The sequence below is a fragment of the Protopterus annectens genome, chromosome 8.part0 (genome assembly GCF_019279795.1).
Source record: "Protopterus annectens isolate FY-2018-M chromosome 8.part0, PAN1.0, whole genome shotgun sequence".
Lineage (NCBI taxonomy): Eukaryota > Metazoa > Chordata > Ceratodontiformes > Protopteridae > Protopterus > Protopterus annectens.
The window spans coordinates 1,981,085,735-1,981,111,395 of NC_056741.1; the positions used below are offsets into that span (position 1 = coordinate 1,981,085,735).

Sequence of the window (25,661 nt, forward strand, 5' to 3'; positions counted from 1 at the left end):
GGTACTTTTAATTTAAATTTGTTTAGCTATGGTGATATATTTCAGAGCTGTCTATTTTAATTAGTTAACTAAGGGTCATTCCCTTTTTTTAGAAATATAAATGTTTCATTAATATTAATAAATGTTTTCTTGTAACATACTGTACAATATCCATGCATGATGCACATGGTATTTTGGTAATGTTTGCTGATAGAATTATTTTATAATTATATGTTTGTACAATACAAGTAACAAAGCCTCATGTCAAGCAATCAGTGCTTACATTCAAGTATCAATAACTTGTCATATGTTAAACATGCAAATCAAAAATCACAATCAGATATTGTATTCAGTCTTAATCCCATCCTGTTCTTGATTTAACACTGCTTATTAAACACAAATAGTTAAATACACAAATTAACTATTTACAACCTAATGTGAGATTAGAAATTAATTTATGACGATATTATTTCATTTACACTCTACACAAGCCTTAACAACTGGACCAGTGACTTAAAGGCATCCATTGTTAAAGATGAGATTAGATCCCGGGGAAGATCACATCTTACTTTCTGTTCCAGCCAAAGGCTTATAAAAGACTATTTGAACTAGAATCCAAGAATTGTGTTTGATTGTTTATGTTGATGTGTCATTATAAAATACTACATTAGTGTTTTTCACCATCTAATAGTGTTACTTTTATACTTTTATCTATTTGTCAGTCATGTTTCCTCAGTATGAAAAACACATATTGTCAGGTCATGATAACCTAAACATGAATTTTATTGCTGTTAAATTTAATTGTTATGCTGCAAATCTTAGTGACATTCAACTTTCAAGAAAAAACTTCTCTGTGATTTACTTTATAAATCATATGCAAACATTGCTTGCACACAAGAAATGCATATGTTGTCTAACCCGATTTCTAAAAAGTTATACACAATGACTATGTGCATATCATTACTTCAGGAGGCAGTTCAAATAAAAAAGAGTAGCAATTATCATAAAGAAAGCACTTAATATTAAACTAGACCATACCTTTTGAGACACTTGGGGAAGACATCATGTAAAAGAAATCTTTCCTAACCATGGTTATTGACAATTATCCTAGTTTATCCCAGCTTCTCCCTGTATTCCATGCCATCTCAAGGCTTTTCCTAGCTACATTAACAGACATTCTGAATCATTTCAAAGATCATATCATATAAGTTGGAGATATACATAACTTTAAGCATAAACTTAGACTCACATCCACCCATGTACCCTATACCCAAGTAAAGATTAACTTGAAGCTTTAAAGAGATTTCTTCAACTTTCAATGAACTAAATTTATATAGTGTAAAAATTCCCACAAGAAAATAATTTTCTTGCAATTCTCATGTTAAACTTTGATTACAAAATGACTTATTCTTGAACTTTAATATACTTCTTTCCACTAATAAAATCACTGTGTCCCTGAGATAAGTTTTAGACTACTCAGCAATTTTATTGAAAGTTTCTATATTACAACACCACAACTATGTTAGAAAAAATACACTTACTTAAAAAAAATAATAAAATAGTTACTTCAAAAATAAATGAGTTTAAACTACAGCTTCAAGGAATTCAAATTCTGTTAGAGATAGGATGGGTAACCTTTAAAAGTATTTTAAGGAGATGAAACTTTAGCTAATTGACATCTGAATAAGAAAGAAAAGAAAAACAAACAAGCAAACAAAAATAAAACAAAATTAAAGAGCCAGATAATAAAATAAATGAGACACAGGACAAGGGAACTGCATTATCTTTAAAATAATGTGATACAGCTAAACTCCAAGGATTACATAAAATGGATGCTCTTTCTGTGAAAAAAAATATAAGAGAATTATATTGACTGGAGTCCGTTCTTTTTCTACATCTCTATACTAATACTCTAAATTTTATAAAGCCTAATAATAACCACTTCAGGCTATTACCAAAGACCTTAGGAAGTCCAGTGGAACAGGAGACATCACGGATCTGTTTCGGCAAACCTATACAAATATCTACAGTAATATCAAAAGCAGTATATTACATATTACCTGCTTAGGTATAAAGACTGGACACTAAATGATGAATTTGGGAATATATCAGGTAGGCCTGTTAGTAAAGGTGCAAGTTCTAAAGGTTATTAGTCAAATGAAGTCTGAAAAGTTACTGGGACCAAATGTTCTTTCAATATCTTGCTATAAGGTTCATGGTGAAAACAAATGAGATTCATTTGGAGGTATATAACTGTATTATAGAAAATATGTCAACAGATTCAAGCATAACTCCATCTTATACAGTATTTATTCCCCAACCCAATATTAACAATTTTCTTATCACAAACTTATATTCATCTTGTTATTAAGTGCAGCTATAAACGTATCTGCTAAATGCAGTCTCAAAGCATACTGAAAAAATGCTGATATAACCCTTTCAATCAAAGCTCATTAAAGGCAGGCAAACTCAAGATAACTTAAAGTGAGAAATTATTAGAGCTCAATTATAAAAAGAGAATGTTAAAGAAGCTGTCATGTCTTTCAGTGTTTCAAAAGCCTTTGACAGAGTTGGATTTCAATTCCTTTACAAGATATTGTTCAACTCAGTGTTTCCAAAGTCCTTTATTGAGGCTATACAACATTTTGCAACACATCTTCTATCATTAATCTTAAACAGAGTTATACATTTCCCATTCCTATCTTTTTACCTCCATCTATTTAAGATCTATATGGAACCTTTATTTCTGCCTTAACTAATTCAAGAATGCAAAGCATTCAGTTGCATTCAGTCAAAATAGATATAATAGCATTTGTGGATGATTTCCTTTTGTATTTTTCTAACCCTCATTTTAGAGGCCTTAGAATAATTCCATCAGGTTTCCAGTTGAAACTAAACATTGACAGAACTATCACAATGCCTCTAAATTTATAGTTAAATGTTGGTAATGTATCATCATAAACAATACATCAGATATGTAAGGGTTGCCTATTTGATATGTATAAATGAATTGCCTGCAAAGTTTATACAGTTACAGACTCAGTACACAGAGATTTTGACAGATGAGAAAGGTAATATTTAATATGCTTGCTAAATGGTCAGTAAAAATTAATGTTTTTTTCAATGAAATGCTATACTGCAAATAGTACTATATAACCTAATGACCCCATTTTAAAATAATTAATGAAAGTATTGCAACTTTCCTCTAACTTTATATTTAAGTTAACTGCTTTGCAGATTCATTAAGCTACACTAAGAGTTTCAGTGCATTTGAAAGAGAATGACAGCTGGAACTCAAGCTGGATTAACATATTAACAGCCAGTATAGCTAAAACTCAAATAAACCCTAAATCTTTATCTCTTTTCTTATATTAACTATGGTGTATAGATGCATTGTTGAAGGATTTATTTTGGTTTGCTTTCATTTCAAAGTATACTGGAGGGGAATTGAGAAATAAATCTTTTATAAGTTTATGCCTTATTCAATGATGGCAGTCTGGTTATTTCCTAAACAAACTCTTAAAGTTTCATTTTTTTTTTACTTATACTAACCCTTTAGGTAATTTGAAAAGATTCTGTGCTGAAGTCAAAAACTTTACAGGTCACAAAAATCAAAGCCCCAGTCTTACCAACCAACTTAACAAGCAGTGATGCTCCCCCAACAAAAAGAGATAGGGAAAATACCAGAACTGCATACTCTCTTCCATTTTCCCTACAAAGTACGTGAACATTCAGTGTAAGGCATTTCTTAGACATAGTCCCCATAGCACATCATGTACTGCCTACAATGCTTGAAATCTGTTTTTACTATTTTACTTAAAACTTAAAAAAAGTTAATTTTTATTATTCACATAACTTTTAATTTGTATTTGAACAAATGCCAAAGCATCTGTTCATAAGTTCATAGGTTCATAGGTATATACTTGGGAAATGAAACATTTACGAGCAGGAGCTTGGGAGATAAACCATTTACAGGCTGCCCATGTCCATTAGAGACAAAAGTGCCAAATCAGGGATGAATTTCCTGTTTTCCATCCAATTACCCAAGTTACACTTGAATTGAGCTAGGGAGGAACTCTGCTGTTCCAACTCGCAAAGCTTTCAGGGATAACCCTTCTTCACACTGAAGAAGGGTTATCCCTGAAAGCGTTGTGAGTTGTAAATTCATAAATCCTTTAGTAGTTATTATACTCTTTGCATGTCTGTAAATTTGGAGTTTTTTTTTTTGCTTTTACAGTGAAACAATCACATGCCTTTGTTTATAACTTGCACAGCATAGAATGATTTCCTCACTACTGTCATCACACGATAGTCAAAGGTTAGATTACTATCTGTGTCCCCAAGTTCCTGATTACTGGGCCAATTCTTATAGGTGTGTTGTTAATATGATAGTTACCAGGGCTGGATGACTTCCTGAAGGATGCTATTATGCATTTCTTAGCATTTACTTTCAGCCCATGGCTCTGACACACATTATTTGTCTGTGTCAGCTGTTCCTGGAGAACATTTGTGTAGGTAGGGGATTCTGTGACTGCTCCTAATTTGCAATCATCTGCAAATTTAGTCATCCAGAGGCCCTTGACATTGGCCTTGACTTCAGAGACATAAATGTGAAAAAAGGAACGGTTCCTAGGACTGATCCCTGAAGGACTCTGCTTGTGACTGGGCCTCTTTGTAGAGGTGGACTCCCCACTTCTAACTTCTTGAGTCTTGTCTGTCAGCCAGATGGATATCCACTGGGTGACATAAAGGTTTATACCGCTTGATTTTGTCAACAATGCCCGAGTGGGGTATTGTGTCAAATGCCTTGGCCAGATTAAGGTTGGTAGTGTAAGCTCTTTTGCCCTCATTCATTTCTTTGACAACCTTCTCAAAGAAGTCCACCAGAATTGAGTAGGCATGCCTGTCCTTGATAAAAAACAAATTTGGTTGGGTCCAGTGCCTCATGGTTGTCCTTGGCCTAGGAGGCCAAATATACCTCAAATTTAGCTTTGATAGACTTTGTCTTCTGAGCTGGTTGTTTAGTTTGAGGAGATAGCACTGGAGTGTACAGAACTCTCCCATATTAATGAGGACCAGATCCAGTATAGTTGCACCCCTGGTTGGTGTATTGACAATCTGCTGCAGGGAGTTTGTGTTTACAAAATCCAGGAATCTCTGTGCCTGTATGTTTGGTGTCATATATGATTCCCAGTTAATAGTAAGGTAATTAAAGTTGCCCATGAATAAGGTATTGGGTTGGATCATGAGTGTTTCTAATTAAGTTTAAATACATGATATGGGTTTCCTGGGTCATAGGGGGGGACCTATAGCTTGCATAGAAGTGGTATGGGATTTTGCCTAAGGTGATTTGAATGTAGAGAAGCTCAAGTGGATTGTCCCGTCTGGCCAGCCTTGAGGTAAGCTCAAAATTCCTCCTGACATTTATGATCTAAATATGGAGCGAATGTAAGGATGAATCGTTCTTTTAAAGACTATGAAATGGTATTTTATATATTCTATTATTTTCATTATGTTTTATGGATTAATTGAAGGCATCACTCATCTAAACAGAACTCATTAAGTGATAGGTGGCCTTAACATATTACACAATTGAACAAACATAAATAAATCAAGACATAAAACTATAACTCACAGGACATAGTGTGTCCATTTGCCCTTATAGGATTTAAATCATATGTATAAAGCATAGAGTAAGTTAAAGCATTTTCTTAAATACACAATTATGAGTGAGCTAATAACAAAGTATTTGCTTCTAGTAAAAACTAAGTTCAAACAAATTGTTAGCATTTTAGGCACCATGGGATGTGAAGCAAAGAGAAAAATGGATACTCTCTTTAATTATTCAAATACTTACATTTTAAAACAACTAATAAATATTAATTACCTTCTTTTTTCAAAGTGCTTGTGACACATATTCAGATGGACCTGATGACTTGCAGCAATTCTTTTTTTTTCCTTTTAGTTACTTTTCCCTCTCCATCTGCTGACTATCAAGCTACTCAGACTTGAATCCATTCATTGTCTAGGGTTGAGGGGATACTTGCAGGTCACCCTGAGTGAGACCTAACTGCAAAGATTGTCTTTTAGGTATTTATCCAGCAGTCTGATGTGCTCAATGGCACCTTAGCAATGAGAGCTCTTTTGTATGCAAGTCTATAATCCTTTCCCCTTGGGTGATGTCATGGACACCTATGCCACAATTGTTACTTCCTATACCCCTCTGGCAGCTTATGCACATTTCTTGTAGCATGAAAGATACAGGTTACAGTTATCAGCTTGGTTGGCTACCCCTGTGTTGTTCCCTGCACTGTCCTCCACTCTTTCAACTCTACCACTGCCCACTGGCAGTAATTAGGTCAGTAGGGGCAGCCTGAGATAGCCAGGACCCACTCTTTCACTCCCCAGAATGAGTATGCCTGTCATCCCAGGTGTACAATCAAGCTGCCATGCTTCTAATCATATCTGTGCCTCCTGTGCCATAATCAGGGCTTTATCCTTCTCCACCAGTGTAGGATTTGCAGCTAGCCACATTGTTCATAACTAAACCTTTGCTCATGTAATCAACTTCTTGCTTACTTCCCAGTCTTAACAGATTTATAGAAACCACACAGACTGTACCAGTTCCCAAAACAAACAGTATCATTTCTTATAAAGACTAGTTCCGCATCTCAATTTTATATTAGAAAAATCCTTAAAAAGTCATAAATTTGCAACATATAGGTTATGATTGGAAATACGGTATTGTAAACAATAGTTACAGCATCTTAAATGCACTTTGGGCTCCAGAAATCAAACATAGCATATGAAAATACTGATCACTTGAACTGTGTTTATCTACTTCAAAAAAAAAAAAAAAGGCATTTGACAGTGCTGCTCAAACTTTGCTATTTACATATTTACTGAACACTGGTATTCCTCAAATGGCTTGTTTGCAGGCTTATTTACAAAAAAAAAAATACAAAAGCTTCTGAAGAATGACTACTTAGCAATATGGCAATGAATGTCTGCCGCTGTTAATAATGTTACTATTCTCAAAATCTTTATAATTTATCTTTGAAGGCATATACTTGTTTTACATTTTGAAATATTGTTTTACTGTATTATAAGACTTTTGATTCGGTGAGTTTTGTTACTTGTATCCTCTAGGTCTTACCTCTGATAAGTTCAGTATCCTGGCATTCTGGCATGCTGCATTAATCTGAGGAATAGTTGTAGTATTGTTATTACCTTTGAGGGACTAAAATTTGCTGTTGTCCAGCTTATTGTTGGTGGATCCTGTGGAGGCTACCAACAAGCAGGTGCAGTGGGTTCGAACTTATTGTAGTGCCACATCACCTGGATTACTTCATTATTGAGATTTTGGATGTTGTCATGGTCTAGAAGGGCTGGGAACTGATGTAATGAGCTATTGTGGAGTTCGTTGCTGCACTGTTAATAATTGCAGTGCTATTAGGGCCTGCCATTCACTCAGTGTTTTTGGTGGTTGTGATTATTACAAAAGACTAGGTTCGAAAGCAGAAGTGGCAAGATGCTGGGCTTTCTACTGCAGATGGTTGTTGCAGTATATTCATTGCTCTACTCACTGGAGCTATCATTTAATGTCAAAACTGGGATGACTGAATGATTTAACAGTTTCTGAGGTTCTCTCCTGTTGGCTTTCTTTATCTTTTTCTCTCTCTCTTTTTTTTGAGAATTTGACTGCAGTTAATCATAGAGAGAGAGAGACAGAGAGTGTCACATAATAGCTCAATGGTAACTAACATCAGTGAAAGAAATCCTTATCTACAGTTTTTTTTTTTTTACTGATTGTGGCTTTACATATTTACTGGATTGTACACTTTTGGCGTTACATCTTTAGTGGGTTGTACACTTGGATTTAATGTTCCATAACTTCCTGTGTGCTTACACATTTTAAACGAACATCATTTATTTATTTATTTTTATTCATACAGGGCATATTGTGATAGTGGTTTACAGTAGTTCTATTCTAGAACCATCCTACAGAAAGCCTTTTTTTGTATACCGAATAAGCTGAGGCTCATCATTTTGGCTGTATATATCAGGCTCAGGTATTAACCTGTAGATAACTAATTGCAATCACATTCCTCATTTTTCTTGGTGTACTGGTTAAGTAAGTTTTTATAACTTATTTCAAAATCTGCCCTGAATTTCATTACTCTAGATATTTTATGTCAATTTCATTATGGATTCTCAATGGGAATTATCTGTCTCATGGATCTTCTTGTCACTCGTTGCCCATTTGGCTCACCATCAACTATTCCCTTGATCATCCTTAGATGAATGAAATTGGGTGTGGCTATGAACCACTAGGTGTGTGCCAAGAGGTGCTCATTTTTCTAATGTCCTGAGATGAAGGCTAAGGTGCCGCATGGACCTAAAATCATTAAGTGCCAACTGAGGTTAAAATATCTCTGAAACAGGGGTTTACCTTCCCTTGAGTAGTACCATGGGAGCTGGACTGTCATATTCTCCCTATAGATATGACTAGCCCACTTGGACTTCTGCCTAGGATAGTCCTGTTAAATGATTGAATATTTTAGAGCAAACCAGTCATTATTTCTGATTTGCTATGCATGGACAACCTGGTGTTTATTATTGAAAACGAGTTAGATCATAACTTAGGATCACACTTAGAGACATCCATTCTTGCAGGTCTTTCTTTAGTCCCACAGTTGTCCATAATGAATGCTGGAAATTGTAATGCTTTTGTGTATATTACATAGCAGTGAATTGTTGATTCTCAGCTACAATGGAGATGCTGTGCTTGAGATCTCTGATATCTTTATTGATCTACAGCTTGAATGCTGTTGCTGTTTGCTTTTTTCTGCAATTTTAATATTTGTACCAATTAGAAGACAAACTCACAACAGAACATCTGAATATTTAAGAGAGATTTCATCTTTACTCAAGAATTTATCACTACTGCCCTCAAACTGGCCACTCATTGGGTGTGGCCTTCTAAATGGGTATGGAAACCAATGACTTAGTGGTGGCAACCCATCTTCTGCTCCAGTCATTACCTCATACACTTCAAGCTAGGCCTCCTACTGATGATACCATGTGATATTAACCTGGCCCATTATAAATATTAGAAAATAAAATGAAACATACCTATATTCTCACTAAAATGCTTTATTAGTGTTGTCATACGTCAGCAGTAAAGTCTACAAAAGCAGTACTAGACATACGGTGGATTTGTATTTACACACATATCAACAGACCAGTAACAAGGACCACAATCATAGTCCTGAAAGCATTCATACCTTCAAGCAAACAATTCTACATTTTAAAACAAAAAGCACATCAAACTTGTCTAAAAATAATTTAACCTGATGTCTTCTCTGGAGGTTAGAACTATTGAAAATAAATTTTATTGTGCATTGTAATTCAGAAATATATTCAAAGTGAATCTCTATAAAATGATATGCAACAGAACTTGGCAAGTTGCTATTTCTAGTGTCACAGTGATGGTGTTGTACTCAATATGTAAATGCCTTTGGGGTTTTCCCTACAGAAGCAAGAGCATGAGGTGTCATAAACTAGCCGCTCTGTATGACAAGTACCAAAAGCGTGTCAACAATAATATTCTCCTTTTAAATACAGGATATTTCAAGGCATGCATATCAACAAATATTACATTGTGTGACTCATCATCAGTGATGTTTGAATTGTTTACTGGCCTGATTTTTAAAGAAGGACATTTCTGGTGACCTAAAATCACCAGTTACTGCCTACAACGTGGCCATGACTGATGTTCTGGAATCTGTTATCCATACTTTTGTGCAACCTAGTCTCCCACTCAGCATGAGCCATGATTTTATCATTAGCTACATATAATGCACAGGCTAAGATGGCAGTGTGAGCAAAGATGGTGGAGAACTTGTCTTCTTGAGGATAAACTTAATTTGCATGTACTTTATTCAGCATACCAAATAGAAATCTCACATAAAAAAGGCAACTTCTTTTTGGTTCACTGAGATTTCTGCCATACTGAAGTGTTTGGCTATACTTTTTTGAGTGGTAGAAAGGCTGTGCAATTCAGTCCCTCTTATTATAGTTTTTTGTTTTGCAAAGTCTGAGAGATCTACATGTTACTTTGCAGGTAAGACTGCAAACATGCGGCAGTCTTTACTAAAATTACTTATAGTGTAGTGCAGTGCATCTGGTGTGAGTATCTTATATTTTTACTGGACTGAATTTGGGTATATTGAGTAAGTTGTGTTTATAAATGCAGGTCTTGCAGGATTAGTACAATCTTGCCTCAAATCACAGGGCATCAGTCTCAAACAATTAGAGCTTTTCCATCCTTATTAATGCAGACACTGATAATTCGAACCTTCAAAAAAAAAAAAAAAAAAAAAAAAGAAATCCATCCAGACATGCTGAGAAATTATCATTAAAAATGCTATACTACTTATGGTGCAAAAATCTGGGAAATTGATAATTTATGGTTCAATATTGCATCCCCCAATGTGGGGGGCAGTGCCCCCCCCACCCCCCCTTACTATATATATACTAACTCCAGGGTAGCACTACAGTGGGAAAAAGGCCATATATAACTTTCAGTGAAATGTGTTTCAGTGAATTGTGTTTTCAGTGACTTCAGCTTTCAGTGATTTGTGCACAGTCATTTGACTTTCAGTAAAATGTGCTTTCAGTGAATAGTCCTAGACCCATATATATATCTTGAGCTAAGAGTTAACAGAGCATACCTTTCAGCTGTCCAGATTTTTGCAGAATGTCTAGATTTTTGGCTCGCATGTTTGGTCTCATCCTCATAAAATGTGTAGTTTTCTGGCAAATGACTGGGGATTGAAGTCATTAAATAATTACAGGCATTTGAGTTTCAGACTTCATGTTATTCAGATAATACATGCTAATAGAAACTTTGTTGTTTTAGCAACTTTCTAAGTTTATAAGAACAATATTTAAAATCTGTCTTTATTGTTTGTCCCCTGTTATTTGTGGCTCTGACCTGATTTCTTCTGCGGAGAGTTTGAGAGGTATAGTTGAGAAGTATGCAAACCTCTTAACTGCTGCCAGGGATCACTCTCACTCTTCACTCTCTCACACATGTACACACACACACACACACACACACACACACACACACACACACACACACACACACACACACACACAGTCTCTTCTGCTTTCGTGCACGCATTCACTCACACACACACACAGAAGTATTCACACAGAAGTATTCACACACACACGTGCGCGCACACACGCACTTTTTTCGGTTTCATTTATTTTTATTTTACACTTGCTAAACAGCAAAAGCACTGCTTAGCGAATGTAAACTAACAGCTTAATTGATTTCACTCTTCACTCTCTCTCTCTCATACACACATACACAGTCTCTTCTGCTTTCAGACACACATACATTCTGCTTTCATGCATGCATTCACTCACACACACAGTTAGAAACATAAACGCACTCATACACATACATACACGTATACACTTTTTTTAACAGTCGGGCACCCGACATAAAAAGTATTTTATTCTTTCAGTGCAGCCTGGAACCAAATGATCCATGGCCCAGTACCAGCCACGACTGATTGGCTAGAGACTGCTGTTATAACTGACAGGAAGCCTCAGTTATCAGGTGGAGGACCAATGGCTATTCCAAAGACTATTCTTGAGACATACAATAGTTTATCTTTTGTCTGGCTTGTCCGAGTATTTTGGAATCAGCTATCTTCTTTGATTTTAAGTGTGTGACTCCAAGGCATCTTTTAAGTGATTCTAGAAGACCACCTTCACAGATGAATCTATTTAAACACTCTCGGGGGCACTACCTCTATTTTTACATTTTATAATTTTTACAATTGCATAGCTATATATGCATTTCTGCCTGTGGAACATTTTAACACCAACATTTGTATGTTTGGATATTTAAGTAAATAAATAAAAATATACGGAGCATTGCCAACCAAATTTAGTACTTTTATTACACTGTGTCTGCCTGTCTCTCCCTCCCAATGAGCACTCTCAGGAAAAAAATAGCTGGTTTCATCTGACTTCTGTCTTCTGAGCAATCCCAACTCCTTGTTACGATTGACAGCAATCTCCTTAACATGGTATGTTTTCTTTCCCTGGCCCATGTATACCCTTCTTAAACAAGAAAATATTGCCACTGTACCACAAAGGCCACAATAGAACTTAACATGATCTAATATACATTCAGGAACTCTCTGACTCTGTAACCAGGAACAACCTCATCGAAAGTGCATCCTTTAAGTAACACTTCAAGGCCAGTCTTTTCAAGGAAGCAGTACATGCAGGAAATAAAGCAAACACTCAAAGAAAGATTCATACCCACCATAAAGTAAAGTATCCAATGCTTGCTCTCATATTAAAGTAAACCTATGAATATATACTGAAAGAAATGGCATACATGTACAACTAGCCAGCTAAATCACTTTAGACACTGTTAAGAATGAACTCTGTGCTGCCCAGAATGTTCTTATACTCTCATCTATATCATAGAATGCTGTTATATTATTTCACTTATATAAACGACAGACTGTGACTGCAACCCATTTGACCTATATTGAACTAGTAAACTTGGAGCTTGATGACCTGAATGGACAGGATAAAAAAGTGGTATTTTACTGGCTGACAAAAAAACACAGTCCCTGCAGGTAAGACAACTGCCAGGTCTCAAAAGGCAAATCAGAAAAAAATGTTGACCAGCAGACAATGGTGTACTAATAAATAATAATAATATTGTTTTCTTTTCTTCACTGATGGAGGCTTGATATATAAGCCGAAACCAGTTTGGATTGTGCACTGTAGGCTTTCTGCCTTTTTGTGTGCCTTATGGTCTGCTGGTCAACGTTTTTTCTGATTTTACTGGCTGACCTACTCCAGGTGAGGAGTTATAAACAGGGATTGAAGCCTTGGTGATGATAGTGCAGTATGCATCCCATGCTTATAAATAATGGGGGCATGCACTGACAGCCATTCAAGGCTATAACAGTATTATATTACTGTATATAAGGTGACAGAGTGGGGAAATGGGTAGAAACAACAACAACAACAACAAAAAAAATCCCTGAGACCATGAGTGTGATACTGCACAGTGATGCCTCAGTTTCCTCTCAGGTAGTGGGATGGTTTGGATTAAGTCCAGCGGGGCCCAGAAGAGACTCCCTGCATCTCCACAGGTGGTCAAAAAAAATTAAATAAAAACATGTGAGAGTATATAGTATTAAATCCACGTGTACCAGTCATTGAAGTTTCAAGAAGAACTTCAGTCTGCCACTCAACAACACTCATGTCCTTTTTGGCTCTAACTCCTCCTTGCAAGGCCCAGAACAGAGCACAAGAATATGAAAAATAACTAATAATACATCATTTCATGATTGGTTTTTTTTTGCTTTTTTCCATCACTGTTTTATAGATTATTTAAATAAGCTGATATTCTACTGCAATACCATGAGAATGATCAATTAGAAATGCCCACTCAGTGACCCAAGTATATTCTGGCATATTCAACCCTTTTGTCACTTTCCAGTCATAAAGTAATAAGTACTCTTTTAATATTAAAACTGTTGTTTTGGCAAATAATAGTTAAACCAATTAATATGAGGTCACTAATAATATGGATGATTAGTTCTCATTCTGCTTAGTTATCAGTATTTCAAGTTTGAGACTTCCAGAAACTAGCAACAATAATGACTAACAGCCCTGTGACCACTGACCTCATATCAATTATTTTCTATGTCTACAGCAACTCTGTATATTGATGACATTGCAAATGCTCTTGCATGTGTAAATTATTATATCATAATTTTCATTCTGCTGCAACATGCAAGTTAATGCATCTTCTTATGCTAATAAAGGTATCTTGATATATAAGTATGCTTAACATGCAGTGATTAAATAACAGTTAACAATATGTATACTCATTACTACAAGGTAATTTGCTGTGTGTGCAATTGAATATTTCTTAAATGTGCATAACAATATTGTCTTATACCTAGTCAGTGGCTAAAAAGGGTTGTTAGATATGCCCACTCCCCTGGTAAAAAATGTCTGTCTGTATGTATTCAAGAATAAATAAATAAATAAATAAATAAATAAATAAATAAATAAATAAATACAAATCACAACTTCGTCTGGTCATTCTCTGAATATGTCTCACTTTCTGAAACACTTGATATTTAAAACATTGTGGCTCACCTTATTGCTGAGGAAACAGCAAAGAATCTGTTACTTTGTCAGACCACATATGACCCAGCACATTTTTTTAATTATTTTATTTATTTTACATTTGTTGACCGGGATTGTCCAACTGAGCTGAAGAGCCCTTTTTCAGCAGAGGCCCAGGGAGAAAAGCTACAAGATATTTTATAATTTTCATTATAAATTAGCATTAAACAGCAATGTTACAGGATTATTACAAGGCATTAAGTAGCAATACAATGTTATACAGTGTCAATAATCAGGAGTATAGCAAAACTATTTCAAGATATATAAAAAGAAATACTATGTCATTAAGATGAATATAGTTTTTGGGGTAAGTGGTTACAAAAATGCAGTTTTATCATAATGTAGTTGCATGAAGGCAAGACAATTACAATAGAATGTTTCTCTGAGGCGATTTGCTTAATAGATTTTAGAAGACAGTAGAAAGAGTAGTCAAGGAAGATCAGCGAGAGCTAGTGAGGAGAGTGAGTTAAGGGCAGAAAGTAGATTAAGGTATGAGAGGTAGGGGATGTTTAAGGAGGGAGAGTGCAGTGGCAGGGCCAGTGACTTTTAAAGTGCTCTTTGGTAGCTGTCTTAAATTGTTTAGGATGTGCAAGGGTCCTGATTTCTAGTGGGAGCCTACTCCAGGCAATAGTAGGGTGATAGTTGGACATATTGCGTCCACATTTAGACTTGGGTTTGTAGATTTGTAGTAGGTCTTGGTTAAAGCTTCGGAGAGGTTTGGAGGGAGAATATTGGTTGATGAGAGGGGATAGTGCTGGGCAATAGGAAAGCTGGTATAGGATAGAATGGATGATCTGGAACTGAGAGGGAAGAAGCTGGTGGGTAATTCAAGCCAGTTTAGGTGTTTTGGAGAGTAACAGTGATTGGATGTGTAGGTTTGTTGGGCAGCACATCCTGCAACAATTTGAGAGTGCCACATTGCTTTTCCTGTTGAACTTTTGAAACACACTCCTCAACTCTGGCAACCCATTTTGACATACTAAACACAACCTAACATAGGAGGCTAAAGTGATAGCAGGCATGGGATTAGATATACACCACTTAACTGAATAGCCTTACATGACAAATGTCTTTATTGTAAACTGCATCTAGTTTCAAAACTCACAGCTTATGTGACTGCACATATGAGTGGGTAAGTGGAGGATATTGCAGCCCTTACAATGCAATCTCCTTCAAACTCTCTCTATAACTTCAAGATTGTTGGAGAGAAATTCTGTTATCACCCTTCCATTAGGTCAAAAAACACACTGCCACTTCAATTCTAATTCATCTTCTTGCTTGGGGAATGTCAGACTAGGCTGCCAGCATTTTAATGAACTAAACAACTTTTAATATCTGGAAATTTCTCAACCCCCCCCCCCTTCGATTTCTTAATACATATCTAGTGTCCTCCATCTGCTTCTATCTCCTTCTCTCCTTAGTGGCTCAGCAGGTTGCACACTCAAATAAGAAGGCTATGTGTTCTGTTCCAGCAGCTGGTGCTTGGATTTATAATCCAGTAGTGACAATGCAGTGTCACATTAGGTTGTGTTGCAGTTCTAAGGTGTCATATTTTGGATAAGACTTTAAAGCAAGGTCCCATCTGACAAATTTGGTGATAGCTTATGCAGAGTCTAACGATAATATGGCAGTTATCAGTAACAGGATTAAGGGAATTTGTCAGATGTCATGACCTAAATTACAACCTCAGGGCTCTCAATAGGTTCCTGGGTGTGTATTAAGGCTCACAACAACAACAATGGCTTTTTTATGCCTAGCCATGCATTCCAATTCTCCAACAAGTTCAGGTACCCTAGATACACATAAGCAGAGGCTTGGATGATGTAACATTTACAAACAAGGGCCTAGGAGATGAACCATTTACAGGCTGCCTCTGTCCATTAGAGACATAGGTGCCAAACCAGGGATTAATTTCCTGTTCTCCATCCAGTTTTCCAAATTACAGATGAATTGGGTTAGGGAAGAACTCTTGTTCATATGCATGGGGAGCCTGTTCCACAGAAGGCATAGTCTCTGGGATACATATCTACAGTATTTCTCCAGTAGGTCCTATTTATATCACAGGCAAGGTTTAAGTCTTTGGAATTGGTAATTCTGCTACTGTTTGTTTTGTGGATCTGCAGGGGGTCCATCAGGGTAAGATCTGACAATGCCTTATATACCAGGCATAGATCTCCCCTCAACAGCTTGTAGGAGACAGAATACAGGTATAGAGCCTTGAGTTGGTATGCAAAGGACATATTGCTTACACCCCATATTCTTTCAGTGAGGAACCTCTGTGGACATTCCACTTGTTGGATGTGCCTGGTTAGGTGCATATCAAAGGTGGCACTGTATTCAATGATAGGTTTGCCGACTGTTGAATACAGTGGAACAATGACCTCCTTGGACCTAGATGCCATAACATTGTTTATAAGTTGCACAACATAGAATGATTTCTCCAGTACTGCAGACACATGATGGTCAAAGGCTAGATTTTTTTTTTCATGTCTTATTTTGTAATGTGAAACTAGTCTTTTTTAGAATATTTTGAATGTATTAATTTACTCATGTTGGAGCTTTTCTCCTCGGGCCTCTACTGAAAAGGGATATGTATCCAACTAGACTAGCCCGGTCAACAAATGTAAATAAATAAATTACTGTCTATGTGTGTCCCCAAGTCCCTGACTATTGGGTCATTTCTTAGGAGTGTGCTGTCAATATGATAGTTAGCAAGGATGGATGACTTCCCAAAGGACACTATTATGCATTTCTTGGCATTTAGTTTTAGGCCATTGTTCGAACACCAGTTATTTGTCTGTGTCAGCCATTCTTGGAGAAGATTTGTGATGATGGGGAATTCTATGACTGCTTCTAATTTGCAATCATCTCCAGATTTAGTCAGCCAGAGGCCACTGATATAGGCCTTTACTTCATAGAAGTAAATGACAAAAATGAGCAGTCCCAGGACCAGTCCCTGAGGGACTCTACTTTTGACTGGCCTCTTTGTAGAGGTAGACTCCCCAGTTCTACAAACAAGCTTAGTGGACCTAACCTGGTCAACAATATTAAGTAATTAAAAAAAAATAGGACAATCCCACTTCAATTATTTTCTTTCATAACCCTGAGACCCAGAAAACAAAGCAAGAACTTTCTAGCCCCCCCCACCCATCACTTCCACTTGTAGCAAAACATTTACTTTATGACAAACTATTTTTCTGGCAATGATCATTTAGATACTACCTTCTACCCAAGTAGGACACCCTATTCACTGTAACTCATTACAATGCATATTAATTAGCATAATTGTCTGAAACTTGTTTATATAATTATGCACAAATGTATGCAGCCCAGGGTGATTAGCTTTCTGTGAAGTCTACTCTCTGAGTCAATCTGGAAAAAAATATGTTTATCTTCAGCAAGTAGATGGACTGGATATAAAGGACCCTCTTCAGCCACAACCTTTTTACAGTAACAAAAAAAGGCAAACAAATAGTACTAGCATGGAAACATATTGTGGTTCCACAAAGAACACCAACAAAAAACTTGAACATTTTTGAGTTCATATCAATACTAGTAGCTAAAACTAATACTAATATTAATATGATATGTAACAATAACAAACCCAAAAATCAGTTTATAATACAAAGTAGTCCAGCATAAGCTGGACATTGGCAATCATGAGACAAAGTAATTGTTTATAACCATACTACACAAAATGACAATTCAAAAGCACTTGAGAGAAAGTCTAACAGCATTTGTTAAAAGATTTGTAAAAATCATTCAGAGAAATAAAACATGAATGACACTCAAAATTAGGAGTGGTAGACAGTGAATATTGGACATTATTAGTTAAGTAATAAAAATGGCAAAATAGAGAGTGAGGGTGAACGAGAGTAACTATGAATAAATAAAATACAGGATCTCACCGAGCTCAGTCACAGTTCATGGAATTCGTAACTCGATGGACTGAAACCACTGAATGCAACCCATTGACTTAGAGATGTAAGCACTAAATGAACCCATGGTAGCACTCATGTATGTATATGTGTGCGTGTGTGTGTGTGTTTGTGTGTTTGTGTGTGTGTGTGTGTGTGTGTGTGTGTGTGTGTGTGTGTGTGTGTGTGTATGGGTCCCCTTCAGTAGATCGAATGTTTATAAGTTCGAACCACATATGACCGAGACCATATGTTCGAACTTGTAAAAGTAAAATCTGACTGAATGGAGATCTCTGTACAGAGCAGGGAAGGGAAGATTTCCCATTTCTGCAATGTAGTGAGCTCTTGGAGTTGGTATATTTAAGTAAGGGGGGTGTGGGGGGTGCAGTGGGGGCATAGGCCCCCCCTGCTATAGACATTTAGTTTTGTGTTTCTTGGTTTTGTGTGGTTTTATGTCAGTGTTCGAACTTTAACGAGTTCGATGTAAGTTCGATCTACTGAAGTAGATCCATATATATATATATATATATATATATATATATATATAAAACAAAAAACTTACACAATTGTTTTAGTGCTTTTGTTCCTTTTTAATAAAGTGGAACTTCTTCAGAAAAAAACAAAAATGAAAACCTCCACATTTAAATAGCTCTCTAAAATGTTACATCACTTCCTTTTAGAACATCACTTCATTTTAAAGAAACATGCTAATCCTCTTAAAAGTCCTTAAAGTCACATACCATATATCCCATAATGAGAAACTTTGAACATACAAAAATAAAAATAAAAATGCATCAAACAATTAAATACAAAAATAACAATAAAAATATATTTGCCAATAATGTCTTATCATGTTTAAGACAATCATGTAACTTTAAGTTTCAACAAACACTTTAGATTTAAATTTCCATTTAACCCTGGTGCTTGGTCAGCCCACAAAAACACTTACCATTTGTATTCTTTTAACGTCTAGCACATTACTACAGCTAAATACAAACTTCAAATCCAAGAAAAGCCACTAAATTGTCAAAAGCAGACCATTTCACAAGTTTATTGACCAAAAATGCTGTATCATATAAAACACATGCTTTCATCCCTGGTAAATGGGTCTTCTTCAGAATTATATGATACAGCATTTTTGGTCAATAAACTTGTAAATTGGTCTGCTCTTGATGATCTAGTGGCATTGCTTTGATTTTCAAAATCATGATTTCCTACCAGAAGACAACAGATTAAAGTAAATTAATTTTCATGTGAATATTATATCTAAATACAAAAAACTGATTCACTGTACTTGGCTAATCTTATTTTAAATTAAGTTTTTGAAACAATAGTAAAACCAGAAGAAATCATCAATGGTAAAATATTCAATCATTTTAGACAAATCATCCACAGAACTGGACATAATAAACTAGGAAGGACTGACCAGCAGTACACACTGAGATATTACACCTATGAATCCCAGCCAGGTGTGCATGTGATTCTGTTTTGGAAGCTTAGCACTACACTTGCCATCTTACAATTTGTTTCACTATCCTGGGTCTGGTTAAACAGCAAGATTTCATAACTAAAATGTGTTATAAAATGCAGACAAATTACTCCCCTTCTTTGTAATGTCCTTATTTTTATACAACGATGCCGTATTATGATGCCTGAAGTCATCAAAATATACAGACGTTACCTAGCTGCTTCTTGTAAATCTGAAAAACATCTGACTAGGTTTTGTCTTTCTTGTCTGTTTCTTATTATATCTTTATTATCTATCTTCTGTATTATATGGACTGTCATCTTGAAACAGGCAGAGCACCACACAGTTATGGCACACATTGCCTGGCACTGAGATCATTGCATGAGCAGGCTGCAAGTTCTTAGACACCTGATTATTTCCTGCATTGGGTGACTTAGTTTCAGAAAATCAAATCCTTAGTACATGTACAAATATATTCCTTACTCCAAATTCCATTATTTTTGATTTGTCTTTTGTTAATTACAGAAATGATGAGACTGTGCCATGATGAGATATCTATATTGGCCACTGCAATACCTAGATTTTTTTTCAGTTTTTCTGTGCAAAAAGTGTGAAAAATGCATGTTCAGCCTCCATGTCTATAATTACACATATATCTGTAACATATGTTATTCTGGTGAAGCTATAACACAAACTTGAAAGACTTTCTGAAATCCTGCTATAGGCTATATGTTGTTGGATTCAGATATACTGTCTGGATTGTTAAGTCAGATAAGATGAATAGCTTGACTCTTACCAAGCATTCCCTGGGACTGCCATGTGTACTCATACCAGGTCTTCACCCTGTTCTGGACATACTTTGGAATTCTGTATAAGCTCATGTATTTGATAGTATTGTCCATGCTGTTTCGATAATAGGTCTGCCCAGCTGTAGCGGCTCCAACAACATCCCTCATCTGTAGCAGAAAAGAACAAGCATTTTTCAGTGTTCATTGTGAAGGGGAAATGCATACATATTAAATAAAAACAAAGCAGGTCGATACAAGAATCCTATGTTACTTCAGTCTGGAAAAAGTCACATATAACTTCCACTACAGAAAGGGGGAACCTCAAAAAGAATAACCAAATTAAGGCCTATCACCATCTTATTTCCCCCCTCGAAAAATACTGGAAAATGTATCCATAAACAACTTCTTCAATATCTCCTTCAACATCTCTTGACACCCACACAACATGGTTTTCACTTAGCACATAATACTACCACTGCCTTCATATCCTTCCTAGACACCATCATCAAAGCTAGGGATACTGGTAAATTTGTATCCTGTTTATTCCCAGACCTATCTAAGGCTTCCTTTGGCCTGTCACACTCCACTCTCACCTTATTCAGAAGCTACATGTCTGACAGACAAAATCTGTTAAATGGCTCTATATCCTATCACCTTTCCTGCCAATTACTGCAGGTCTACTCCAAGGCAACATTCTTGTTTCTTCCCACCAAATCTCTCTCATACAATGTACAGATAACTCTACTTTCATTTGCTCCTCTGAAAGCCCAAACCATTTCAACAAATAAAACAAAAAGCTGTTAACTCCATTGAAAGCTGGCTCTAACATGCTCGATTACTTCTTAACCCTAAAAACTACTCCCGTTTTCTCCCAAGAAACATAGTTTTGACAAAAGTAACTTCAAAATCACCTCCTTATATAACATTGGCATTGAAGTAATATCTCATATTAGTTGGCATGATCATAGATGACAGCATAAAATTCAACCCACATAATCTAAGTGCAATTAAAAAGCACACCAAAAGTTAAGAATGATCTACAGAAAAAACCCTCACAACTAATGCTAAAGTAACGCTAGTTAACAGTTACATACTATCATCCATTTTAATATGGAGCACCTGTTCTTATAAAGTTACAAAACTCTCTAAAAATTAAACTCAGGCAATGTTATAACAAGACTGCTAGCTTTACTGCAAATAAACACAATCAAATCTACCACTATACCCCATTAAAAAATTAAATTGGTTAGAACTGTCTCACCATCTTACATACACACAATTAATCACAGCACCAAAAATAATAAAACAGTCCTCAAGCCAGCCCCACTTGTAGCACAGTTCTCTAAAATTTACACCCTGCAACATTCTTTAAGATCAAATGATAAACAACTGCTTATCATACACAAACCCCAAAAACTCAGTAGGACACTCTCTCTATACACTAACACAGTAGTAAAATCCTGGAACTCATTCGCTATAGCAATCAAGTCATCACCCAAACTTCACATATTCAAAACTTCTTTAAGAACATTCCTAATTCCAGGGTCTGATCATGACATGCACCAGGCTGGTCCTATCTTATAATTAACTGCTCTCTTTCATTCCACCTTCATCTTCTATCCAAAGTGTTATCTCTCACTCCACATACTTGCAACAATCTCATCCCTTCACTTCTTTCAGTTATAATTTTTTTTCACCTTCCATTCTTCTCCGTTACCTTATTACCATCTCCTGTTCCACTATTGAAGGTCTTATTTACTTACAATGTTACCAAAGTCCAAATCCTTAAAATAATCATTCCTACCTTGTAAATATCTATTTTTCTTAACTTTACACATATTTCTCTTCCTTTGTATGTTTTTTTTTTCTTTCTTCCTTTACTAACCACTCTACATTTGCTTTCTTGTAACTGACAGTCTTTGTCAACTTATTAATAATCCGTTTCTCAATTATGAATTGTCTCATTATCTGTGTTGAATTCATGTATTTCTCGGGTCTATATTAGGAAAGCGAAAAGACGTTTACGTGAATACGTAAATGTCAAACAGTATAGCGTGAAGTAGACTTAGATCGAAAGTCGAAAACCGCTAAAATGGAAATATCGAATTTCCATAGTTGGCCCATCTGTGGATTAGCTGCATAAGGTAAGTGTTGGATAGTTACGGAGTTTAGGATAGGGTGCGGGTTAAGGTAAGTGCTTAGATAAGTAATGTATATTAGATTTAGTGTAGGGTTAGAGGTAGGGTTTTGTTAAATGCATGTATGTGGATTATTTGTTTTGTTTGGGTGTATGTAGGGGATGTGTGTGGTAGTTACGGACCTTAGGGTTAGGGAGAGGTTAAGGATAGTGCATAGTTAGTTGTGTATGTGGGGTTTAGTGTAAGGTTAGAAGTAGGGATTTGTGCTTTACTTTAGGATAGAAGTAGGGTTTGGTTAGTGTTTGTCTGTGGTTTATTTATTTTATTTGGGTAGGTAGTATATAGCTAGTGGTGGGGTTGACTGACTATGACAGTTCGATTTTTTTTTTCACTGTTTAGTGCATTTGGGATTTTCGCGGTTCACGGTATAGGGGTCGATGTTTTGGTATTCGCTCGTAGGGTTTTTTGCTTTCATAATATAGACCAGTATTTCCCTACTTATCTCATCTTTTCTTCCAGCTCTCTCTAGTTATCTCTTGTAAAGCCACTGAAGTGTCTGTGTTACATAAATTTATATGGTCTGGAAAAGAGGTCACACTTAGGAATGGCAAGTGGGTGAGAGGTGTGCTCGTACCTCTGAGGCTTAGTGTTCTACCTCACAGTAGAGCAGAGCCACAAAAAAACTCTGGAAGACCACAAGCAAAGTACTAAGGGAAAATTTAACAAGTGAAATGTTTGCATCTATAGCCACCTACAGTAACCACCGCTATGCTGCAGTGCACAATGATGTGCTACATCCAAACAAGCATAAATGCAGGGCTTAAATAAAACAAGAAATAACCATTTTAACTCAAACTAGCCAATAAGGATGATCTTTCCTGAGCTCTAGTCCAATCACCCTTGATTAGATGGGACCCAGGCAGCACTCTTTGTCCACAAGGGTGCAGAAGGGCCTTCACCAACAAGGATGGCTTGAATTTGATGCTCAGAAGTTACAAAACAGACTCAAAAACAGCAAACTTGGAACTGGGCTATGCTACAGCTATGCTACAGCTGAACTAGTACAGTATACAGTAAAATGTGGCAAAAAAAAAAATTCAGACAATTCAGACAGTAGAATGCAAATACAAATTAAAGTGCAATATAGGATCAAAAACAGGCACTTATAGTTAGTTGGAAGCAACGGATGTCTCAGATTTTTCAGTATCTCAGTGAAGAGCTGGTTTTAATGCTCAAGAGATACCAAACAACAAATCTAAATCTGGCCTATGCTATAAAATGCAGAAGTACTAGAAATTCAAGTGCATAAAATCACAGTTACAACAGCAAAATGCAGTTTAAATAAAGCAGCAGTTCACCAGCAGTTCCCAGCTTAGAAGGGTGTAGGCCACACTCTCCCAACACAAGAGTCTAGACCACAAACCATCCCAATATAAAACAACTAGTTTTGAAGCCCAAGTGCATATGTCAGAAATAAGACACCTCAGAATAACAGACACAATAAACCTGCAACCAGCAACTTCCAGCTTAGAAGGGTGTAAGCCACACTCTACTGCCACATGAGTCTAGACATCAACTCCCCTAAAGTAAAATAACTGGCTTGGAGCCCAGCTGCTTAAACCAGAACTAAGACACTTTCAGAATAATGGACACAATGAGCTTTCAACCAGAAATTCCAAGTTTAGAAGTGTGTAGGCTATCCTTTCCTGCCAAAATAGTGTAGACCACAAACATTTTCCTAATGTAAAATAACTGGTTTGGAACCCAAGTGCTTAAACCAGAACAAAGGCACTTTCAGAATAACAGACACAATGAGCCTTCAACCAGCAATTCCCAACTCAGATGAGTGTAGGCTATCCTCTCCTGCTACAAGAGTTTAGACTACAAATCTTCCTAATGTAAAAAAACTGGTTTGGAACCCAAGTGCTTAAACTGGAACAAACACACAATAAGTCTTCACCCAGCAATACCCATCTCAGAAGGGCAGAGACTACCCTCTCCTTCCACAAGAATATAGACTGCAAACCTTCTTAATGTAAAACAACTGGCCTGAAGCCCAAGTCCTTAAACAAAAACTAAGAGGCTTAGAATAGCAATTACAATTCAATCAGACTACTACAAGCAGTAATAAATACAGCAGAATAAATGCAATTGAACACTTTTAATAACAAGCAGCAAAAGCAAAATAAAGTAATAAAGTAGGAAGAGATACAAATACAGTAAAAGGAGCAAGATAAAGTGCAATTGTTTTGAGTAGTAAGGGAGAAAACAGAAGATAATTTAAGGTTAAGAAACTAAGGGGGGTGGGCCTTCCCAAATGATCTCACTGAACTCAATAGAATAAGCTCCTGCGATAGGACTGTGAGGAGTGTCCAATATCAAATTTATAGTAGAGGCAGGCAAATCAAAAGCCACCAAGTTTTAAGCAAACAACAACAGTTAGGCAGATGGGTTGGAAAAATAAAATGGAGACAGATATCGGAAGAGAAGCAAGGCAATCAACAAGCTAAGAATGGTACAATAACAAGCAAACAATGCAGGAAGAAAAACAGTGATAATAAATAAATGCTGCACAGAGTTATTATATATTACTGAAACAGTGCAAATGCAAAATAATTTATATACTTATATCAGCTTGGTATTTTACATGCTTTTGCAGTCACAGGTACAATGAAGCTCTGAGCAGAATTTGTCAGTCTTTTATACCAGCAAGATAAAAGACTTTTAATAAGTTAAACCCAGAGGCCAGTCAGATAAAAACACAAAAGCTATTGACCAGTAGTAACTAAAATAGAGACAGAAATCAGAACAGAAGCAAGGGAATCAACAAACTAAGAGCAGTACAATACCAAGAAAACAATGAAGATAGAAAAATGGTGATAATAAATAAATGCAGCACAGAGTTATTAAATATCACTGAAACAGTTACAGTAAATGTGAAAATAAAAACATATATAATTATATCAGCTTGGTATTTCAGATTCGTTTGTAGCCACAGGCACAAGAAAGCTGTAATACCAGTTTTATCCAACATATAAACATCAGTTTATATGTAGGATAAAATTAGAAGTTATGTACCTACCATAACGTTCCGTGTTAGTTGTCTTCTCTCGCCTTCTTT

At 36.1% G+C, this 25,661-nt stretch overlaps 1 protein-coding gene across 2 annotated transcripts in view; it reads right to left on the minus strand.

Annotated features, from left to right (window-relative positions):
- The window catches only part of CNGB1 (cyclic nucleotide gated channel subunit beta 1), a 734,247-nt gene that overhangs the window by 153,630 nt on the left and 554,956 nt on the right, over positions 1–25,661 (minus strand). For both annotated transcript variants that reach the window (XM_044081527.1, XM_044081526.1), the window contains exon 15: positions 20,411–20,570. In XM_044081527.1, coding sequence (XP_043937462.1) covers positions 20,411–20,570 — 160 coding nt within the window. The remainder of the gene's footprint in view (positions 1–20,410; positions 20,571–25,661) is intronic.